Source organism: Lingula anatina, chromosome 2 (genome assembly GCF_051362555.1).
Source record: "Lingula anatina isolate TDL-2025a chromosome 2, LinAna3.0, whole genome shotgun sequence".
Classification (NCBI taxonomy): Eukaryota; Metazoa; Brachiopoda; class Lingulata; order Lingulida; family Lingulidae; genus Lingula; species Lingula anatina.
In genome coordinates, this window is record NC_141768.1 from 44699528 (window position 1) to 44723059 (window position 23532).

Below are 23532 nucleotides of genomic sequence, written 5' to 3' on the forward strand. Positions count from 1 at the left end.
GCCGCAAAAATGAAAGTAAGAAACGAAACGGAAAACTTATACACTGTATTTCCGTTTAAATGACACTTTGAGGAATAATTGTTTGCTCTTTCTTCAGTAATTTACAACGTCTTGTGAAACCATTGGTACAATTTTATTATCTTAATATCATTTACAAATTAAATTTTTGTACAGGCAATCTTCGTTTGTGAAAAAAAAACTTTGCTGGCGAGATACCTGTGAATTATTGCCATAATACGACCTCAATGTGTCTTTATATGGTTAAAAACATTTTACATTTTACATGGTTGTACATAAAACAATGCGATTTGAAAAGAAGCACATACAATTCATAATGGTGAGAAATGGAGATGGATTTCAATCCTCCCCGGCGAATTTGAATAACTTATGAAAATCATACTAGAATACAGAGTTTACATTAAACAAATAAGGCACAGTCATTACGGAAAAAAACTTGAAAATTTCGTCACTTAAAAATTAATTAATATTTTCAAATGCATGAATCCGACATGACCACATAAGGTGACAAAACTTTTCAAAATTATCGAGACGGCAGAGAGTAATCTTCGAACAAAAATTTCAAGACCGACTAAATTTTCTAGTTTCTATTTTTAACAATACTGGTAAAAGGTAAAAGCAAAAACGGAATCAGTACATAGTTCCTCGCCAATGGAAAACGACGTGGTGTCTTAAATCTTGATTGGTAGTGAAGACCATCACTCTGTCAATTTTTGAGACAATGTATGAATAGTCCACTAATACATTAAGCCAATCAATTGGCAGTGAAGACGACCAGTTTAGTCAATTTTGAGACAATGTATTAAAAGTACACTAAAGCCATAAAGCCAATCAACTGGTAGTGAAGACGCTCAATTCTGTCAAATTAGAGACATTGTTTATATTCATTAAGCCAATCAATTGGCAGTGAAGACGACCAGTTTAGTCAATTTAGAGACGATGACAGGCACCTGTTTCTTCTCATGGAGTGCTGGGTTACCCATGCCTGATGTAGGACTGTATGTTTTGGAGGTGAACTCCTTAGCCATGTGATTACTTGCTCTTGTCAATATTCTTATGAGATCCATTCCACTACTATAATGCTCATTTAACTTTGAACAGAGGCTTATTATGAAATAAGATCCATGTGGTCCTTTGAATGAGAAAAATCCTACAAAAGAGAAAGAAAATTTAACAGTTTACTTCATTGTAAAAAACTATCCCATTCACAAACGCAGAGAAAACAGGTGAGCTCTTCAAACTGTTGCACCAGCTGATCATGAAAGTTTCACTACTATAGCTGGCCTACTATTGTGGCCTTCTTTCCCTTCATCTTTGCTGAAACTTAAAATATATCCTTAAAATTTGGAAAAGAATTACTGCAAATAATATATATTTACAATTTATATCCTTAAAAATTGGAAAAGAATTACTGCAAATAATATATATTTACAATTTGTGAACTTTGAGCATAGGGAGCATTCAGATAAACACATCATACTAGTTGGGTCTGTCCAACTCAGCGGGGACTCTCAATAAGTACAATTGGCTTAAATGAATGACATGCCTCCTCAAAATGCTAGGGGGTAACTTTCTTTTGCACTTGCCATCCCTGCACATGTTAATTAAAGCAGACCTTACACTAGAAATTATTTGACCAGGGTCCTGGCATCATGCACTGGGATTTACCTGGAGGAGTGCTGTAAGCTGTCAGAAAGTTATTATATGCAGGGATGTTTCTCATTTCTACTGGGGTAGAAGTTATTGTCCGTGGTGGGCCTGCTGAAACTTTGCCTGAATGGGCATCTTCTTTGACCAGAACACCATCATCAAGCCCAGTCCCTCGACATGCCTGAAAAAAAAAAACTTTAGTGACACAAACTCTATATATTGTACCAATATGTTAGTGTAACCGGTGTTACACATTCTCCAATGCACAATCACAAACACAAATGATCCACAAATTTTGAGAAAGTAATATGGACTACGATATCAAAAATCGACAAAACCAAAGCTTTTGAATAAACTTAGAACTTACAATTTGACATTTAGATATTTTGTATATTAAGATCTGAATCTGGTCTAAGAAATACACCTCAATTTGAGCCTAAGCCGAGACACATACAAGTACACACATACACAAGAAGAAACAAAGACTGGCTACACATTAGACAATAACCATGACCCTGAGTGTTGAAAAAATTGAGGACTCCCAGCTTGTTTTCATTACCTGTATGAAAAACAACTTTGGTTTTCCTTTTAGTGATAAGCATGTGTCGTCTCGCAGTGGTTGCATAAACATTTCAATATGAAGAGGACCATCATAGCAATGAATGAGTCCCTGGAGAACTGAATCATCTGACGCATCTGGGACCTCATCTCCATGAGAAAGTACTGCAAACACAATGCAGTCAGCGTCTTCGTTGTATTTTTCATCTTTTGCAGCTGAAATGTAAATATGAATATGCTTAAGAAAAGTTTTTTTCCATATTTTCTCCAAAAACTATAATAAAAAAAATGGGGAACACTTGCCAAAAGCATCCTTAGTTCAAAAATTCAATTAAAACAGAAAAATAGTGTGAAGAACGAACAAATCTGCATAAGGTAAGTAAAATAAACTACTGTGAAACATCTTCCCAAACCTGACAATATGGATTCACACAATGGAAACTTGAATTCAAGGAATTTTACTTTCCAGCGTGATATTTAATCTTATTTCCTTCAACAACCTATGCTATATCTTTAACATTAACTAATCTTTATCATATATCCATCCTACAGTGATCTTCATTTAATGAATGTTATAATAATAATAATAATAATAATAATAATAATAATAATGTTTATTTGAAATATTGCAACCAAAAGGTTGAAGTTGTACAGATAGAGCTAGGACTATGAATAAATATTATAAAGTAAGTATTAACATAAAAAAATATACATTAACTTAAAAAAACAAACTGACTTTAAAATAAATGTGCATAAGACCAACAAATAAAGGCAAAAGGAGTGCAAGCCCAAAAGCCAGGAAAACACTCAAGCACTCTACTTAAACTTCAATAAAACAATGACAATGGCATGGTCATCTGCTTATTCATTACATAAATAGATATATATTTTTGGCCCTGGACATTGTGTAAAGACACAACAATGTAACACAGTAGTGTGTTTTAGATAAGTATTGTGTCACAAGGCGATAAGAAGCAAATACAAGTGTTACTTATAGTCTGATAATTTCTTACAATATCAGATGACCTTCGCTAAAGGAAGTAGTAGCTATAAAACAAGGCTAACAAGCTATGTTTATGCTGAAGTTAAAATGATCATATAACTATAAACTGATCTGAAATGAACCATATCCACACTGGCTCTGTTCTTTACCTTCTTCAATAATCTTCTGTGTTTCTGTTGAAGTTAACTGAGTTAATTTTGAACCTTTGTAAAACTTGATGTTTTCTGGAAGAATTTTTTTCTGTTTAAGTACTGCCTGGAAGGCCTTCTGACGTTCTTCATAAGCAACAGTGGTATCTTTCTCTAAAATACAAGACATAAAAATTTTGGAAGAAAAATATGAAGTATTGCTTCAAACACATTTTAGTAACTCAAAGACACCCATGAAGTTATATTATTACTGAAAAGTTGTTTTGCTACAAAACGATCTCCCCAGAGTTTAATATTTAGGTGACAGTTACTTGTACACATGTCCTCATCAATAAGCATTCAACTTGCTGTTGGTCACTTTATTCAGGTACAGGTAAACTTGAACACACACATGAAAAATAAATAAATCAATTCAAATATGCATACCAGACCCATTTGCCTTAGCTATGAGTGATTCTGACCCTGGCTGCACATGTATTCCATGATAGATGTGAATATCATCTTCTGCAAAACCTAACTTCTTGAAGGTTTCCACCAATATGTTGGCATCACAAATAGAAGCTGAAAGGAGTAAAATCACCCTGCTAAAAAGGCGTATTTCCAGCAGTATCTGAAAACCTGAGTCAAATGGAATCCATGAGGAAACAACTGTGCAAACATGTGTTTTTAAAAATACTATTTTGTATACACTTTATAATCTTACATTTCTATATATACATGTACATGTAGTTGAAATTTTTAAGGTGTGACTGAAATGCGCAATACACTGCAATACAGCGCAACACACTTGATAACACAAGTCCAATTGCAAGTAAACACAGGAAAGGGTAATCTCAAATAAAATAGGGTGATATAAAAGCAAAATATAGTACATAGTAATTAATATTGGTGATACAACTTGACAATTTTTTCATTGTTTGGTCAGCCGCCATGTTGGCGAGTAGCTCTTCTTGGCCAGTAATATATCCAAGAAGAGCCACTCGCCAACATGGCTGCCAACCGGACAATATAAAAGTCTTGCTGATTTGTTAAGTTATATCAACGATATTATATTTACCTAGTAATATAGGTTGTTTTTATATCACCCTGCTTTGCTGGGAATGGTCATTTCTTTTGTGTAATTGCAACTGGATTTGATTTTTGAAGTGTATTGCACTGTGTTGCGCTGTATTGCAGTGTATAGCGCATTTCAGTCACACCGAAATTTTTAATTAAAATGTGTAAAAGAAAAAAGGAATACAAGGTAAATATCAGCAAGAAATCCTCCAGCTTATACTATTTCTTACAGCTGAAACCTTTCTAAGTTTAAATGTCAAAAGAAAAAAGTGCAAGTGTACCAAGTCTTTTTTGAATTTCAGTTTTTGGATCATATTCCATGTGGTTAAATATTATTGCTTTTCCTCTTTTGCCATGATTAAAATCGTAGTGCCACTGCACGTCGCAAGTGCTGTCTCTGAAAATAAAGAAAAATATCAAAAATGTATCCTTTCTGCACAAAAATATGTATAACATGCATAAAACTGAACGGTAGAGCATACAAATGCCCACTAGCATTGAATGCAGTTGAAATTTTGGGTACTTTCGTTTTTAAAAAATGGCAGGATTTAGCGTCAGCATGATATACATACATGTAAATAGATCTCCACATATACGTACTAACATAGTTTACGTCACATTCGAGTTAACTGACTGTATTATAACTCATGACTAGGGAACATAGATATATATTAAACTTTGAATGGTGTGCCTAAAACCTTAGACCTTGACTTAAAGGTAAGGTTTCCCGATAATCTACTGGTAGTGTTTTTTAAAATAGTGACAGATGAAGCATCGTTGAAATGAACTGTTTTGTTCGACCCATCGTCAGTGTGGTTTGTAAAGCAAGAACGACTTTTTAGCTTCAGTTATTTAGTCTCAACCTTGAGCAAGTTGAATATACATTACGAACAAATGATACAAATCGGTAAAACTTACCCGCCACCCGCCGACATCGCTGGTTGTTTTAAGGAAATTTTCCGATAACACTTCCGGATTCGTTGCGCCCTCTATAGAGTGAGCTTAGAAATCTCACCTGTAGCAATCGGTGCATGATAGTTTGATTTCTCTCACCCATGCACTTAACGGCGATTACGATGGTTAAATAAATACAAAAACACAAGTATTCAAATTTTGTTGAAATTTTTCTTTATTTTCTATTCTATTGGTGCTCTTCTCTTCATTGTAGGCCTACATATCATAGATCGAAATAGAGAAAACTTCCACGTAGGCCTACATACTAAGCACATGTAAACAACTAGTGGAAATACTGCTACAAGTAAGCAAAAGTAATATATGGTTGAACATGAAATGAAATAATATAACCGAACAAAGAATGCCGAGACTGCACCCGTGTAATTGTAAAAATTCATTACAACATCTATGTGAACCAAAATACAATGGTAAAAAATAATGAAACGTGCAACAAAATTCTCTACACCAACTTGTTTTTATTAAGAATGTAACGTCAACCCTACCTGCTTTGGGAGTCCGGAATTGGGTTCTTCTTTAACCATCCATCACACGAAAAACGAAAAAAATCTTCGCAAGGATCGACAGAGACGTTGATGTTTGACAAAATTGCATCCGCAGATTTAATACATTCTTGTGTCATACAATAAAGGGACGCGGCTTTGGGTGGCAATGTCGTCTGCGAAGTTAAACTCGAGGGGAATATGTGAACCAAGCCGTATGCCCCAAGGACCAATATCAAGACCAACAAAACTACGGCAACAGCGCAGAAAAAGAGGAGTAAAGCGCAGCATTTTTCTCTCACAAAGTCCATCTTTTGCCCTCTTGGTTAGGATCTGTAAGATTGGTCTTGCTGTTAAAGTCCATTTCCATTTCATTTGCGTTTTTGTGCGGCGATTCCGACATCTTGCGATAATTTTCAGCAATACTTTGTTTAGCGTTTGTTGCTTCGAATCCTTTTGAGATATGCCTTCATAGCAACAGGATTTTTATTTGAAAGATCACAGTCACCACTGTTAGGCGAATGTCTTTGTGCACGCGAATTTCGTTCAAAAAACACTTCACGTATTTATTATGGGGTCCGCCATATAGATAAACGTCCCAATAAAATATTCGTCCCGATAGATACGTCTCTATACATACACGTCTCAATAGATTTACGTCTCGTTAAATTTACGTTCCGATAGATCCACCAACAGATTCCTATAAACCCACGTATCTTTAGATACAGGTACCGCTAGATCCATCTATCTGACATCGTAATCGGCTAAAAGGCCCATATCAACTTGTGGTACAGGTATGAGGCTTTCGAGTGATAGTCTGGCTGCAAATACTGACCCACTTAGTGATCTGACTTAATCACAACCTGATATTTATTATTTATTCATTTATTAATGTATTTATATATTTATTAGGTGTTCAAACAAGACATACATGTACGTTAGCGTCTACACTCTAAAGTTCGGGAATGCCTCGTAAACATGAAACAGAACACATTTTAAGTGTGCAAATATAACATTTTGAGAACGCATTAAACAGTGTTCTGGCACCTGAACACTAAGCATATTGTGAAATATAGAACACATTTTTGTTCTTTTTTTTTTTTTTTTTTTTTTGTTTTGTTTAGAACAGATTTACATGTAAATTCAGAACACTTTTTACGTGTTCGAATGTTACATTTTAAGAACGCTTTAAACAGTGTTCTGACGCTAGAACAGTAAGCGTTGTGAAATATAGAACACATTTTTGTTCTTTTTATGTTCTTTCACAGAGTATTGTGTGAAAACGATCTAGTAGAATAATATATTGCTGGAAGTTTTAATATGTGTACTGTCGCTTTAAAGAAGTGCATTTTATGTACTGAGTAGTATACCAACTATTTTGAGCAATAGTGTACCTGTAACGGATCTATCGGTATTTAGATCTAAAAATACGTGGATCTATAGGTATGCGGATTTAAAGGACGTGGGTTTATGAGGACGTTGTATCTATAAGAACGCAAATATACAGGACAGCAGTAAAAAATCGGATCTATCGGTATTTAAATCTAACAAGGCAGCAAAGCTGTCAAATGTACAGACAAAAAACAGGAAAAAAAGATGCAAAATAGGTCAATTTGTCAATTTTGATGCAATAATAAATAATGCTTATAATAGCACAGTCTGTCAACAGTGATTTTAATCATGCACAACAGGTAACATGGTCAATAACAGGAGCAGATCCAGAGATATTTTCTGACAGTATTCCAAAGTATCTATGTTGATCCATCCTCCATTTTGATGGTCTTCCAACAGAAAAAAAATAGATACCAGTCAATATAAACTTAATAACCTGACTGTCTTCCGGAAGACCCAGAAGATGGTCTCAATCCACCCCTTCAATAAGATTACAGTTTCAGGACCATGAGAGACCAAAGTCACATGATGAAAGTCTCAATATTTGAAAAATGATGACAGTGCATAAAATAATATAACATAATGTTTAAAGACATAAAAAACAATACAACTGCTTATGTGGAAATACAGAAAATGAGCAGAGCCTCAGGTGGATGGAAGTTATAAGTCACAAATGCCGGCCCAGTGTTTGAGAAAAAATTAACAAGGCAGCAATTGTTGATTATTATTGGTTATTGTCCTCTTTGGCCCACTTCTGACAGTTCCTGAAAATTTCAGCAAAATTGGTCCGTAACTTTTTGAGTTATGTTGATGACAGACAAACAGGGGTGAAAATATAACCTCCTTGGCAGAGGTAAATATAATTCCAATGAAGCTGCTATTCAAACTTTTAATCTTTGAGTTTGATATATATCAAAACTTATTTGCAATATTAAACAAAATTTACCTGCATAATTATCACACAATTGGCCTATCTGTTTTTCCTATATTGTGTTTTCAGTGTTGCATGTATGCTGAAAAAAAAGGGAAAAAACAGCTTAACTTCCATAAAAGTGGCCCGATCCTGCTGATTTTGGAACTCGACTTGTGTATTATGAATATTTATCAGTTCTGTAAGTTTCAAGCCAAAGGGTAAAACAGTTTTTCATTTATCATGTTATCGGTGTTGCAAAAATGCTGAAAAAAGTGAAAAAACAGCTTAACTTCCATAAAAGTGGCTCGATCATGCTGATTTTCGAACTTGACCTGCCTGTTTTGAATATTCATCAGTTCTGTAAATTTCTAGCCAAAAGGTTTAATGGTTTTCCATTTATTGTGTTATCCGTGCTGCATATATGCTGAAAAAAATTAAAAAACAGCCTAAATTCACTAAAAATGACCCAATCACACTGATTTTCGAACTTAACCTGCGTATTATGAATATTCATCAGTTCTGTAAGTTTCAAGCCAGAAGGTAAAATGGTTTTCCACTTATTGTGTTATCGGGGCTGCATATATGCTGAAAAAAGTGAAAAAACAGCATAAATTCCCTAAAAGTGACCCGATCATGCTGATTTTCGAACTTGACCTGCCTATTTTGAATATTCATCAGTTCTGTAAATTTCAAGCCAAAAGGTTTAATGGTTTTCCATTTATTGTGTTATCCGTGCTGCATATATGCTGAAAAAAGTGAAAAAACAGCATAAATTCCCTAAAAGTGACCCGATCATGCTGATTTTCGAACTTGACCTGCGTATTATGAATATTCATCAGTTCTGTAAGTTTCAAGCCAAAAGAAAAAACAGTATTCCACTTATCGTGTTATCGGTAAAAGTGCACGGCGACGACGGCGACGACAGACGCAGATGATGGCTATATGTACAGACACATCTGTGTCTGTACATAAAAAGACATTTTTTCCGTTTTTCCTTTATGTATCTATCGGTAACGGGAGTATAGGGACGTGTAATATTTTGGGACTAAATTTTATCCGTACGTACACTTTATTATGTAGGCCCTGATAACCGATTATGTACTACATACATTTTTGTATATAGATGGGGTACGCGATAAGCACAATTGGCCTACAAAGCCGTTGTGTATTAAACAAGAGCGATAATTAGAGAGGAAAATGGGTTACTTGATATCAAATGTATATGTACTATGAGAGAGAGAGAGAGAGATGACAAACAGACTGACCAATAGACAAGCATGACCTGTTAGGCTTGCAACCGCAAAAATGAAAGTAAGAAACGAAACGGAAAACTTCTACACTGTATTTTCGTTTAAATGACACTTTGACGAATAATTGCTTGCTCTTTCTTCGGTAATTTATTATAACGTCTTGTGAAACCGTTGGTACAATTTGATTATCTTAATATCGTTTACATATTAAATTTATGTACAGACAATCTTCGTTTGTGAAAAAACTTCGTTGGCGAGATACCTTTGAATTATTGCCATGATACGACCTCAGAATGTCTTTATATGGTTAAAAACATTTCACCGGTATTGGTTGTACATAAAACGATGCGATTTGAAAAGAAGCACATACAATTCATAATGGTGAGAAATGGAGATGGATTTCAATCCTCCCCGGCAAATTTGAATAACTAATGAAAATCATTCTAGAATACAGAGTTTGCATTAAACAAATAAGGCACATTCATTACGGAAAAAACAAATGCATGAATCCGACATGACCACATAAGGTGACAAAACTTTTCAAAATTATCGAGACGGCAGAGAGTCATCTTCGAACAAAAATTTCATGAATGACTAAATTTTCTAGTTTTTACTTTTTAACAATACTGGTTATTATAAGGTGAAAACAAAAATGCAATCAGAACAATGTTCCTCGCCAATGGAAAACAACGTGGTGTCTTAAATCTTGATTGGTAGTGAAGACGATCACTCTGTCAATTTTTGAGACAATGTATGAATAGTCCACTAATACATAAAGCCAATCAATTGACAGTGAAGACGACCAGTTTAGTCAATTTAGAGACGATGACAGGCACCTGTTTCTTCTCATGTAGTGCTGAGTCACCCCTGCCTGATGTAGGACTGTATGTTTGGGAGGTGAACTCCTTAGCCATGCGATCACTTGCTTTTGTCAATATTCTTATGAGGTCCATTCCACGATTGTAATGCTCATTTAACTGTGAACAGAGGTTTATTATGAAATAAGATCCATGTGGTCCTTTGAATGAGAAAAACCCTAACAAAGAGAAAGAAAATTTATCAGTTAACTTAAGTGAAAAAACTATCCACTTCACAAACACAGAGAAAACAGGTGAGCTCTTCAAACTGTTGCACCAGCTGATCATGAAAGTTTCACTACTATAGCTGGCCTACTATAGTGGCCTTCTTTCCCTTCATCTTTGCTGAAACTTAAAACATATCCTTAAAAATTGGAAAAGAATTACTGCAAATAATATATATTTACAATAGGAGTTGTCCGGGATAGCCTATTTTGAACATCTGCGCAGCAGATGACGTCAAACGAGACCTGGATTGGAGCGAGATTTCACGAGAGGTGGGGTTAAAATCTGCCATTGAAACTTCTCTCGCGTCTTCTCACAAGTCTATGTTATAGGATTGCATTAAGTAAAATTTGGCGTTGTCATGTAATTTGAGATAGAGCAATGCAATGGCGAATTACTAATGTTGTGTCATAGGGTGCATTGCAGTTAAAGCTTAGCAAGAAAACCAGGAAAATGACCATGGATGACGGACACGTCTGGCGAGAGAAGTGAAGTAAAGAAAGAGAAGTTGATTAGATTAAAAGGACTAACTGTCGACATATTTAAAGTACAGGTCAGGTCGTAGTATTTTGTAGGAAGAAAGGGACCAACTGCAGACAACTCGCACCCGACACGTCACTGGCTTCATGGCATCACCGTATAGACCGTATCATCAACAGTCGAGGGGCATGTTAATAAGTACTGAGTAAGTTTTGTGTGTAGTTTACAGGATACCATGGTTTATTAATGTAATACAGCCCTAGTACTTGTGATTAATAGTCTTTTACAGTAACTATATGAGACAAATTTGCTTATACCATTCCTGTCTCGATATAACGTGTACCTGATTATGAAATACTGGTGAACCTTCCACACTTATTAAGTATACACAATGTTCAGTTGCATTTGTGACATTCCATGCCGGGTGGTCGGTTATAATAATTGCAAGTAAGGTAGAAATTAGAGTTGGTATTTTACAACAACGTTTATCACATGATGATATATATTTCAGAAAACTAAGTGAATTATTATTTTTTTATTTTAGAGCATGACAGACACAGCGCATGTTATTGAACCAGGCAAGAACTGTGAGAGACGTGGTCAGGATAAACAGATGTTGAAGATTGCTCAGTGTATATTAATCTCTTATGTCCTTAGTTATTATGTTGTTGACTTATTATATCAGTAATCAACAGATGGCATTTTTGTCTGGGTGTCACTTACAGTATCAGGCATTTTCTTTATTACTTTAAAATGAAATATTTGGTTTTATGAATATATATACAGGCCTATGTATTGTACTGCACTAGTAATTTAATGAAGAAAATAATTTTTCTTGCTTGTATCATTCTTATGTTACTGTAGTGCCTTTTTAAAATAACTATATGACACCTGTTTTTCATATTATTTACTGAGATCACAAATACAAGTTCGCCTGTGATGTTGTGTTTATTTGCTGTATTTGTGTATAAGTTATAACTGTCAATAAAATGCAATGACTTATGAAAAGTTCAACCTATATGTTGTCCATTTTAATACTTTCTTTTGTCATCTTTCCTGTCATTTAAGTCAAATCTGATCACAATGAAACTTACATTTTGTGAATGCTATCCATTAGCTTCTATAGCATCATTTTCATCAGTAAATAAATGAAGAAAATTAACTTTATGATCAAGTTCCAGCCTTTAAATTTAGTGAAATTAAAACAAAGATGCTGGCAGGTCTAATGTTCTGATATGCCATCCATCAGTAAATGAAATGTCAAATGATTTTTTTTACTTCTTTATAAGTAAAGTTTAATAGTAAAAAAAAAATATAAAGAAAAATAAGTTGCAGTTATAAAAAGCTTTTGTTGTTCAAACGGATCTCATGAAATGACCAGTCAATGAAAAACAATGGTAACTAATGCCATTTTCCTGTACCACAAGCAAACCTCTGGTGATGTAGCCTGTTTAAACGCGACCTTTGCTGCGTAGTACGTCCTCCGGGCGAATTTTGCTTTGCAAGCGTCATCGGCTCTTAGCTTGGCAAATTCAACATGTCAGTTGTACGTACATATTATATCAATACTTTTTCTTTATAAAGTGAAAAAAGAATAAGCCTGTAGCTCAAAATTTTTGTAAGTTCAGCTATTTTTCAAGTAAAGACATCGCTGCTCTACTTCCTTGTGGTCTCTATATATATTTTAACCCCACCTCAAGGCAGATCTCGTAAAATCACGGGGAAATGTGGTCTTCTCGTTGAGAACCCGGACAGCCTCTATTTGTGAACTTTGAGCATAGGGAGCATTCAGATAAACACATCATACTAGTTGGGTCTGTCCAACTCAGCGGGGACTCTCAATAAGTACAATTGGCTTAAATGAATGACATGCCTTCTCAAACTGCTAGGGGGTAACCTTCTTTTGTGCTTGCCATCCCTGCACATGTTAATTAAAGCAGACCTTACACTAGAAATTATTGGATCAGGGTCCTGGCATCATGAAGTGGGATTTACCTGGAGGAGTGCTGTAAGCTGTCAGAAAGTTATTATATGCAGGGATGTTTCTCATTTCTACTGGGGTAGAAGTTATTGTCCGTGGTGGGCCTGCTGAAACTTTGCCTGAATGGGCATCGTCTTTGACCAGAACACAATCATCAAGTCCTGTCCCTCGACATGCCTGGAAAAAAAACTTAAGTGACACAAACTCTATATATTGTACCAATATGTTAGTGTAACCGGTGTTACACATTCTCCAATGCACAATCACAAACACAAATGATCCACAAATTTTGAGAAAGTAATATGGACTACGATATCAAAAATCGACAAAACCAAAGCTTTTGAATAAACTTAGAACTTACAATTTGACATTTAGATATTTTGTATATTAAGATCTGAATCTGGTCTAAGAAATACACCTCAATTTGAGCCTAAGCCGAGACACATACAAGTATACACATACACAAGAAGAAACAAAGACTGGCTACACATTAGACAATAACCATGACCCCGAGTGTTGAAAAAATTGAGGACTCCCGGCTTGTTTTCGTTACCTGTATGAAAAACAACTTTGGCTTTCCTTTTAGTGATAAGCATGTGTCGTCTCGCAGTGGTTGCATAAACATTTCAATTTGAAGGGTACCATCGTAGCAATGAATGAGTCCCTGGAGAACTGGATCATCTGACGAATCTGGGACCTCTTTTCCATGAGAAAGTACTGCAAACACAATGCAGTCAGCATCTTCATTGTATTTTTCATCTTTTGCAGCTGAAACGTAAATATGAATATGCCTAAGAATTTTTTTTCCAGATTTTCTTCAAAAACTATATAAAAAGAAAAAAGAAAAAGAAAAAAAATGTACGAGGAGCACTTGCCAGAAGCATCCTCACAGCCCAAACAGTTAATCAAAACAGAAAATAGTGTGAAGAACGAACAAATCTGGATATGCAAAATAAACTAACGTGAAACATCATCCCAAACCTGACAATATGTATTCATACAATGGAAACTTGAATTCAAGGAATTTTAATTTCCAGCGTGATATTTAATCTTACTTATTTAATCTTATTATCGGCTATCTACGGAGATAATGTCACCAGAGATATTCACGGAGATACCCAGCCCCAGTAGACGGAAGAGGAGGAGGAGGGCAGAATTTTTGCGTATGCAGTCTTGTCAGAGGGCGCAGTTCGTTCTGATGCTGATGTTTGCCTTGTTCCCTACGCCTGATTGAACTGGAAGGGGGGGGGGGGTGTTTTCACAATTTTGATCCTGATTCATAGCTGCTCTACGGGCCAATTCATTTCTTTTTCTCAGGTAGCTTCTACATGGCGAACGGAGCCGAGATTTAATGACTGTAATCCGCAGGGACGACGTGTGGGGAGACGTGTGAGAGGTGGAGAGACTATTAAAAGATTAGGCGGTTTTCCTTTCATGTACGTCCGGCATATTTAGTCTCAGGATTTGTAAAGCCTGGCTCAAATTGTTGTGAATGCGGTCTTAGATAAGTATTGTGTCACATGTCAATAAGAAGCAAATACAAGTGTAACTTATAGTCTGATAATTTCTTTCAATATCAGATGACCTTCGCTAATGGAAGTAGTAGCTATAAAACAAGGCTAACCAGCTATGCTTATGCTGAAGTTAAAATGATCATATAACTATAAATTGATCAGAAATGAATCATATCCACACTGGCTCTGTTCTTTACCTTCTTCAATAATCTTCAGTGTTTCTGATGAAGTTAACTGAGTTAATTTTGAACCTTTGTAAAACTTGATGTTTTCTGGAAGAATTTTTTTCTGTTTTAGTACTGCCTGGAAGGCCTTCTGACGTTCTTCATAAGCAACAGAGGTATCCTTCTCTAAAATGCAAGACATAAAAAGTTAGAAAGAAAAATATGAACTATTGCTTCAAGCACGCTTTAGTAACTCAAAGACACTCATGTAAGTTATATTTATCTATTATTTGACAGTTGTTTTTGCTACAAAAGAATATTCCCAAAATTTAATTTTTAGTTGACGATGTACATATGTCCTTATCAATAAGTATATGGTCACTTTATTCAGGTACTGCGGTACACTTGAATACAAACAAGAAACATAAATAAATTCAAATTAGTTCAAATATGCATACCAGACCCATTTGCCTTAGCTATGAGTAATTCTGACCCTGGCTGCACATGTATTCCATGATAGATGTGAATATCATCTTCAGCAAAACCTAACTTCTTGAAGGTTTCCACCAACATGTTGGCATCACAAATAGAAGCTAAAAGGAGTAAAATCACCCTGCTAAAAAGGCGTATTTCCAGCAATTTCTGAAACCCTGAGTCAAATGGAATTCATGAGTAAACAACTGTGCAAACATGTTTTTAAAAATATTGTTTTTGTATACACTTTATAATCTAAGGCTCTATTCCCATAGATTTTAGATTGATCTATCCCCGCGGGGAGTCTCATTAGATTACTTTCAGATAATCTGACTTAAATGTCCGTCCCGCCTACTACAAGCTGTAAGAGGGTAATTAACTTTCGTGTCCACCCGGCTGACAGCTATTTAGCTTGAACCCCCAGGGAGTTAGGTCGATCTAAACTAGGTCGATCTAATCTATGGAAATGGGGTGTAACATTTCTATGTACATGTAGTTGAAATTTTTAATTGAAAAATTGTGTAAAAAAAGAGTAAAAGGTAAATATCAGCAAGAAAACCTCCAGCTTACACATTTCTTACAGCTGAAACCTTTCTATGCTTAAATGTAAAAAGATGAAAGTGCAAGAGTACCAAGTCTTTTTTGAATTTTAATTTTTGGATCATATTCCATGTGGTTAAATATTATTGCTTTTCCTCTTTTGCCATGATTAAAATCGTAGTGCCACTGCACGTCGCAAGTATTGTCTCTGAAAATAAAGAAAAATATCAAAAATGTATCTCTTCTGCACAAAAAATGTATAACATGAAAAAAACTGAACGATTTCCACGGTAGAGCGTACGAATGCCCACTCACATTGAATGAAGTTGGAAATTTTGGGCACTTTCGTTTTTAAAAATCACATGATTTAGCGTCAGCATGATACATAAATAGATCTCCACATATACGTACTAACACAGTTTACGTCACATTCGAGTTAACTGTCTAACTCATAACTAGGGGATATAAAAATATAAAACTAAGAAAGGTGTGCTTGAAAACGAACTAATAACCCTTGGCTTAAAAAGTAAGGTTTCCCGCTAGTCTACCGGTAGTGTTTTAATAGTGACAGATGAAGCATCGTTGAACTTGAAATGAACTGTTGTGTTCGACCCATCGTCAGTGTGGTTTGTAAAACAAGAACGACTTTTTCAGCTTCAGTTATTTAGTCTCAACCTTGAGTAAGTTGAAAATACTTGACGAACAAATCGGTAAAACTTACCCGCCACCCGCCGACATCTCTGGTTGTTTATGGGCAATTTCCGATAACACTTCCAGCTTCGTTGCGCCCTCTATAGAGTGAGCTTAGAAATCTCACCTGTAGCAATCGGTGCATGATAGTTTGATTTCTTTAACGGCGATTATGATGGTTCAATAAATACAAAGACACAAATATTCAAATTTTGTTGAAATTTTTCTTTATTTTCTATTTTATTGGTGCTCTTCTCTTCATTGTACATACCACAGAAGTAGAGAAAACTTCTACGTACATACTAAGCACATGTAAACACAACTAGTGGAAATACTGCTACAAGTATGCAAAAGTAATATATGGTTGAACATGAAATGAAATAATATAACCGGTGCATGCATTTGACTTATATATCTATGAGATATGAAATAATACAAAGGTCTAATTTTTGTTGTAAAAGGTAAATGATGGATATATCAATCTTTTTTTTTTTTTTTTTGTAAAATTCATCATTAGTTAATAATATTCAGTTATTTTAGTTAAATAATTATCCATTGTCCATGAACATTACATGATAATATAATACCAACCAGTATTATATGAAAGAGTATCTTAGCCCGATTTTAGGCAATGGTTTGGATCAACAGCAAGTGTGTCAGACTCCGCCGTCCCCTCTTGGCATCAAACGTGTCATTGAACTGAATTACATATCTGCTTCTTTTTGGACTTTTTTAAAATAAATATAAATGGCAGTGAGTTTTTAAGGAGTTAAATATACTGTAGAGAGGAAAATATTGTAGAATGACTTTTTCTGTCTCATTATACTCAGACATGGAATTTTTTTCTTTCGGAGAAAAAAAATGAAATATTTACCTTTTGGATGCATTGCCAATTAATGCTGTGGTTTATGTCAATGTATCAAACGGTTTATTCAAAAAGGAAAAAAAGAAAAGAAAATGTACATATTTACGATTCATTAGTAATAGAGAGGCTTTCATATGATGGAAGCCTCGATGTGCATATTATGATATTTTAATACACCATGAGGACTGAAGTTTGCCTTGGGACAAAAATTTTATGGCTTTTACATTCACAAGTTGTTATGTGTGGAAAGTGATGTCATCTTTAGCTGAGCTTTATAATGCTCTCTCCTTGTATTGCTCATCAAAACGGAGAACTTCACCCTCATCTCTTTGTCTGTTGGAACTACCCAGTTATTCTGCAGACACAATGCTTTAACAAAATCTGAAAGATAAAAGTAAAACAACAAGAAAAATATGAATTATCATGACAAATTAATAATTTAAAACAAAAAAATTGTTTAAATGACAAGCCATGACAATGACACTAACTGTAGATTTTCTATTGCATAATCCTTTTACATTACAATATCCAAAATAATTACTATTAATATTCACCTTTTACAGCTGCCTGCTTTGTAAGATTTAGCACATTTTCAAGAGTTACACCTTTTCTCAGCTTGGTGCCCTTAGACTACAAAATAATAATGAAAGGAAGGAAAGACATGGTAATTGAAAATGTTATCTTCACCATTGCCCTATTATAAATGGTAACTTAACAAGGTAGCAAAACTGTCAAATGGACAGAAAACGTAACTAGCACAAAGCATTAACTGTAAAAATGAAAAATTAAAAAAAAACAAAAACAAAAAAAAAACAAATTAAATAATCAATTAATAAATTTAGTGTAATAATTTATTCCTGTATATTCAATGATAATAAGTAAAACAGTTTTCCCTTTATTATGTTTAAGTTACATATGAATTCAAGTCACTTAGCTCAACCAAATGCTATCATATAGTTCCAAATAGCATAACTTACAGAAATACTAGTATGCATTATTTCCTACTTAAAAACTATACTTAAACAGACATATATATATATGGTTTGGATCACATACTTAAAAACTATATTAAAACACACACACACACATGGTAAAACTGCCAAAATTAGCCAATAGATTAACTTACTGTGATGAGCTCCTCTGGGGTAAACACCAGCCGAATAACTCCGGTCATGAGGTGACTTAATGGGTCGAATTGTTCATGTAAATCTAGCATAAGATTGGTTAAAGATGCTTTGTTGACCAGTACCTTGCTATATTTCTCAGGATCGTCGGGATCAATTATCAATGGCTGAAGACAATCACCTGCCTGGAAATCAATGTGGTAGTAGCAAAATATTCAAGAGAGAGAGAGAGAAAAAGAGAAAGGGACAGAGACTCATACTTGAGGGTAGGGAATACCTTTAGCGTGCCACATGATTGACCTTATTTTTGGAGCGTGATGCGTTATTTGAGCCCAATATTCTGCGTGAAATGTGATTCAGGAATTCTTGGTGATCGGCCAGAATACATCTTGGTGATTAAGGGGGAGGGGGGGGGGGGGTATTCCCTACCCTCGTACTTTTCAAGTCAAACTTTTTTGCCATATTATTGAAGGTATTGTGCTAACAAGAATTGTGTTCAGCAGAGGACAACATTAAGCTCAGACTCTTAATTAAACCAGCCTTCCAATATTTATGTCTGACTGATGGTCTGATAAACAAATAAAACAACGCACAAACAAATAAATTAAGAGGTCAGAAGTTTTTATTAGAAAGCAGTACTTGGATGATAACTAAGTATCTTAAAATGACTTAAAATCACTATTAATCTGATCACTCATTCTGTTTAAGGGTCTCATTTTTGTTTTAGTTGAAAGATAAGGAAAAATTCAATCATGGCCATTTTCGAACATGGCTGAGGTGTAAACACAGTGAGTAATCCACGCTGAAGCAAAAAGTGCAGTGAAAAAGAAATGTGCACATTCCCACTCTGGCTCTGATCACCACTCCAGTAATGTATAGAAATTCAGGTGATATGTACAGACACAGTACTACATAAAATGGTTGCTACAGGATTTAAAACAATACTCGTAGGAAATTGTGGTCACACCCCAAGTCAGCTCAATTTGGCTATCAAGCTTGATAAAAAAAAACAGATATGCAAAAAATATAAAAATAAATAAATAAATAAATAATAAACAAATATATGTTGTTTAATAACCTCAAACTTGCAGGTAAACCATTAAACTTCCTCTTGAAAAATCTATAAAAACTAATGTTCATTCTGACTGTGCGACTCCAGACTTCGCTTTGTACCAAAAAGCTTTCCACACTGCTCGCAAGACAGTCCCTGCCCATGAATCGTCTGCTTGTGATAGCCCAGTGCCCATTCCTCCTGATAAGAGTTCCCGCATATGTCACAGGAATACTTCTTTCCAGTGTGTAACAGCAGGTGCCTGTTCAGGCTATACTTTCTGTTGCAGCTAAATGAGCAGTGTGGACAATGATAAGGTTTGGCTCCCTTTTCTGCTGCATCTGATGTATCATCCATAATGCTTCTGGCTGTGAGACTTGTGGCACCATCTATTTGATATCGCCTAGGAGCAGCTGTGCTTTGTGCTCCAAATTCACTGTACTCTTTGCTGTTCGCTATCTACACAATAAAGACTGAACTGTAAACTATTGACAAAGAAACGTCACTGGATCTAGTTTACACATTTGAGAACAAATTGCTCTTTGGGTTGACAAGTACACCCAAGCGCTCACAGATAAATATGGTGTCAAATTTGAAAAAAAGGCTAAAATTTGAGGCAGATTTTATTTTTCAGATTAGTGAAGTGTTATCACGTCAGTCGTAAAAATATCAGACAAGGGCAAACTATATCAAAGTTCTTTAAGTTAAGTAATACATGTATAATTTTTATATTAGCAGATGTATAGAGAGTAAAAATTAGATAAGGGCTTTTCAAACTATCAGGCATGGGCATACAATATACATATCACATTGTCATTATATTCTTAGATGTCATCAAAATACTTTCATGAGGACAGTAATTTAGTTTCAATTTACAGAAACAAAATAATATTCACCATATCTTTTAGATAGTTTTTTAAATCCTTTTTACATTAGAAATATATCTCATATTGTATTGAAAACTTTACTTTGTATGAGTAAAAACTTATAATATATCACCAAGTAAGAAATAATCAAGTCTTAAAGGCACACAATGAGCAGTATGGCAAAATTCAATTATCCTGAAAATTTTGACTCTTTTTCCTTAATCACCAAGGTATAACATATCCAATCAAATGGTCAAAGAATTATGCCTGATATTTTTAATATCTACATTTATAACTTTTGAGTAACTCTCAAAGAGGAGATGAAGACCATAAAAATTTCACTTGTGACAGCCAAAAAATAAAATAAAATAAACAAATAAATAAAATGGGCCAAAAATGGGTTTTAGAATTTGTTTTCCATAGTTTTGAATTAAACAAAGGTGATAAAGAATTATTTGAAATTTCTAGGAAAATGATTTCTTGCCAGATTCAGCATTAATTGTCTACATAATTTTCTTTAAAAGTCAGAACATAATAATTTAAAATATTTCTTTAGTGGGCTTGATTTGGTCTTAAAGTGCGATTTAAGATCACAGATTGTCTTACATGATCTTAAACCATGAGTAAGACCATTTCTGGTCTAACAGCCGATTAAGTTGTCTCCCCTTACACATTCTCCTATTGTGAGCAGAGGTGACCTCTATTGTGAGGGGAGGTATCCCCCATTGTGAGGGGAGGAAACTGTTTGACCACTTAAGTAGATGTTAGATCATTTCTGAACTTAAAAGCAGTTTCAGTCCATTTTAAGACTACTGCTGTAATGATTAAGATCATGTAAGATCACTAGTTATCTTAAATTGCAATTTAAGACCAAATCCAGCCCACTAGTGTTTATGACTTAAATGTGTATACAGCAAAAAAAAAAAAAAAAAATTCTCCTTTAAAATTTGGCCATTTTCTCATACATATTAAGGCACATTTTATTCAGGAATCAGTTGAGAAAATATGTATTGAATGGTAATTTTTTGAGATCAGTTTTATAAAAAAAAAAGTGCAGCACCTTTATTACCAGTAGGTTAGGGGGCATAATGAGAGCTAGATTTTATAGCATTTTTTAACTGTTGGCCCCAAAGGCTCTAGATCATGTCCTATACAGATAGCAACATGTTTTTTGATAGGTTTTATTTCTGCCCAGTTTGGTAAGACCCATTTGAACTGAACAATTATGGCTAAAAAAGAAAGCAACTCGACGTATTTTGCCCCTTGATTTTAAACAGGCTTAAGTTTCAATTTTTTACTGCAAGGATCAAAACCAAATATCTACATGGATTATAATATGATCATACTACAACACAGGCTTCCATTAAGAGATAAGTAACAATGAAATTTGACAATTTTGTATTATTTTAAGCTCAATCTCACAGAACACTTTAATATTGTATTAAAACTGATAAAGTAGGCAACAAGAAGCCTACAAAATCTTACAGTCTGTTCAAGATCAATACTACAGGTAAAAAATATGCCATTAGCACATTACTTCTTTACAAAAATGTGTGCTTTTGCTTCACTCTCATCAGACAGCTGGTGTTTATGGCTGAGATGGTTGAATGTCGCTAATTTTCTGCGAAACTCTTTGTTACACAACATACACACAAAGCGTCTCCCTGAGTGTTGCTCACTTATATGACGGCGATAAACATTGTACAGGCGAAAAACTTTGCCACAGAATTCACAGGACAAGGTCTTTGCTTCTTTACTCTGTAAAAAATTGAAATGGCGTTTTGTCTTCTCTCTTAACAACCTTTTCTCACCCAATATAAATTCATATTATTTACAGCGCATCATTAGTGCAAAGTAAATGACACTTTCCAGAGGAAATTTAAAGGTAAATTTTGAACAGGAGTACAGTGAGTATGTCTGTGTTCTTCCAGTTAAATGGTTCCACAACACGCACTGAGCTATTTTCCAAAGGGTTGAGTGAGGGGGTTCAAACAATTTCTATGCTTCTTCCCCGAGATTTGCCAATGAAAATGTCATTACTTTTGGGTAACATGTGTTGCTATTTAGTAGAAAAAAGAATGCAGCACTATATTTTCTCCATATTTTTGCCATAGTAGCAGCGGAATTTCAGTATCTGTAGGTTGTTTAGATTCTTTTGTATTGTTCACTGATGTCATACACATTTTTCACAAATTTTCCAAGGTTCTCAAATTTTTGCTAAATCATGAGTATCAATGTTTGAAAAAAAGTCTGATAATCAGTTATAGAAAGTTCTGCCAGGGTGGTTCTGACTGACATGGAATGCTCTATCACTTTCAGAGGTAAAACTAGCTGAACAGTAATGGCATCCCAAAGTCGCGCCAGGCGACTGTGACTTTCGAACTTTATCAATCATGGCAGCATAGTGCCTGTGCTTTCCGGAGTCACAGTGACGCCTGAAGTTATCCAACCTGTTTGTTTGATAACAACAGTGGCTAATGTGACATTCATATTTCATTGTTAAGCCCTTATTTCTGGGAGGATCTTCTGCACTGTTCCCTGTTCTTGAAGTAACTTGTTCTCCCTAAAATAATATTAGCATGTTAGATACATTTGGGGTAACAGTCATTCAAATACAGCTGTGGTTGCCATTTGCTGCTGCAAGCAGTAAACACACACACAGAATGACTAAGTACTCCTGAGCCAGTCTTTAGTAGTTTTGGACAACAAAAACCAAATAGGCAGCCAGAAAAAAAAAAGAAGTTTCTTGCCCAATTATTTTACATGAAAGCTTAAAACAGCTGGATTTAGCCATATTTAACATACATCTTTCAAATATGCTTTCAAATGTACTTTTTCTCCACTATACAATTTTTCTCATAAAAATCACCTGGTTTACAAACTAGCAAATACCAAGACAATTTGTCACCAGCCAATGTCACTTATTCTTCAATCAAAAGAGAACCTTAATTAAATCAAAGTACATATTATACTGGATATTTACAAAATTAAAATAAATACAAAATTTGATAAAACAACACATGGTGCCAACCAGTTGTCCAATTTTTTCCTTAAATTATATCTCGAGTGAAACAGGAAAGGTAACTAACTCAATAATTTTCTTGAGCAAACCTTAAATGAGATCTTTAATATTTATCTAATCACTCTATCATTTCAAGGGCAACCAACAAGGACATTGCTCTAGGAAATCATCTGAGATAGCCCAAAACCTTGGCGTTTAAGATTTTACAGGATTTTGTGGAGTGTGAGGACAGAAGC

The 23532-nt window shown here is 34.7% G+C and overlaps 3 protein-coding genes and 1 long non-coding RNA gene across 8 annotated transcripts in view; 1 reads left to right on the forward strand and 3 right to left on the reverse strand.

Annotated features, from left to right (window-relative positions):
• Positions 1-30: 30 nt before the first annotated feature.
• On the reverse strand, positions 31-5489 carry LOC106172310 (caspase-7). The gene is made up of 7 exons (XM_087006409.1): positions 5353-5489; positions 4716-4831; positions 3805-3939; positions 3379-3531; positions 2228-2442; positions 1687-1849; positions 31-1168 (listed from the first exon to the last, which is right to left on the reverse strand). The coding sequence occupies exons 1-7, from the start codon at positions 5367-5369 to the stop codon at positions 915-917; spliced, it is 1053 nt and encodes a 350-aa protein (XP_086862535.1). The 5' UTR covers positions 5370-5489; the 3' UTR covers positions 31-914.
• A 4078-nt stretch (positions 5490-9567) lies between these two features.
• On the reverse strand, positions 9568-16507 carry LOC106170892 (caspase-3-like). Its single transcript, XM_087005701.1, has 7 exons — positions 16400-16507; positions 15771-15886; positions 15123-15257; positions 14698-14850; positions 13540-13754; positions 13001-13163; positions 9568-10479 (listed from the first exon to the last, which is right to left on the reverse strand). Exons 1-7 carry the CDS (start codon positions 16414-16416, stop codon positions 10226-10228), a joined length of 1053 nt encoding a protein of 350 aa, XP_086861827.1. The 5' UTR covers positions 16417-16507; the 3' UTR covers positions 9568-10225.
• LOC147763738 (uncharacterized) lies at positions 10710-12019 on the forward strand. The gene is made up of 2 exons (XR_015333042.1): positions 10710-11210; positions 11550-12019. It is a non-coding gene; the product is annotated as an uncharacterized LOC147763738 (long non-coding RNA).
• Positions 16508-16577: 70 nt separating the features above from the next.
• LOC106170880 (uncharacterized) overlaps positions 16578-23532 on the reverse strand; it is a 54277-nt gene continuing 47322 nt past the window's right edge. Inside the window, exons 4-6 of one of the 5 annotated variants that reach the window (XM_013550884.2) lie at positions 18483-18542; positions 17788-17863; positions 16578-17614 (exon numbers count right to left, since the gene is read on the reverse strand). In XM_013550884.2, the coding sequence (XP_013406338.2) occupies positions 17460-17614; positions 17788-17863; positions 18483-18542 (291 nt within the window). In that variant the 3' untranslated portion in view covers positions 16578-17459. Of the gene's footprint in view, positions 17615-17787; positions 17864-18359; positions 18543-18961; positions 19868-21035; positions 22033-22423; positions 22838-23532 lie in introns of those variants that run through there. The other 4 variants (XM_013550874.2, XM_013550875.2, XM_013550902.2 and 1 more) reach the window with 4 other exon arrangements.

Bases quoted from the DNA above. Each gene is read 5' to 3' on its own strand.
- LOC106172310 (XM_087006409.1), bottom strand. The intron at 3,940-4,715 runs GTACACTTGCAC...TACTCCTTTCAG, and splicing joins TGAAATTCAAAAAAGACTTG to CTTCTATTTGTGATGCCAAC. The intron at 3,532-3,804 runs GTATGCATATTT...CTTGTATTTTAG, and splicing joins AGCTAAGGCAAATGGGTCTG to AGAAAGATACCACTGTTGCT.
- LOC106170892 (XM_087005701.1), bottom strand. The intron at 13,755-14,697 runs GTAAAGAACAGA...TTTACGTTTCAG, and splicing joins ACTGAAGATTATTGAAGAAG to CTGCAAAAGATGAAAAATAC. The intron at 13,164-13,539 runs GTAACGAAAACA...TTTTTTTTCCAG, and splicing joins CAAAGTTGTTTTTCATACAG to GCATGTCGAGGGACAGGACT.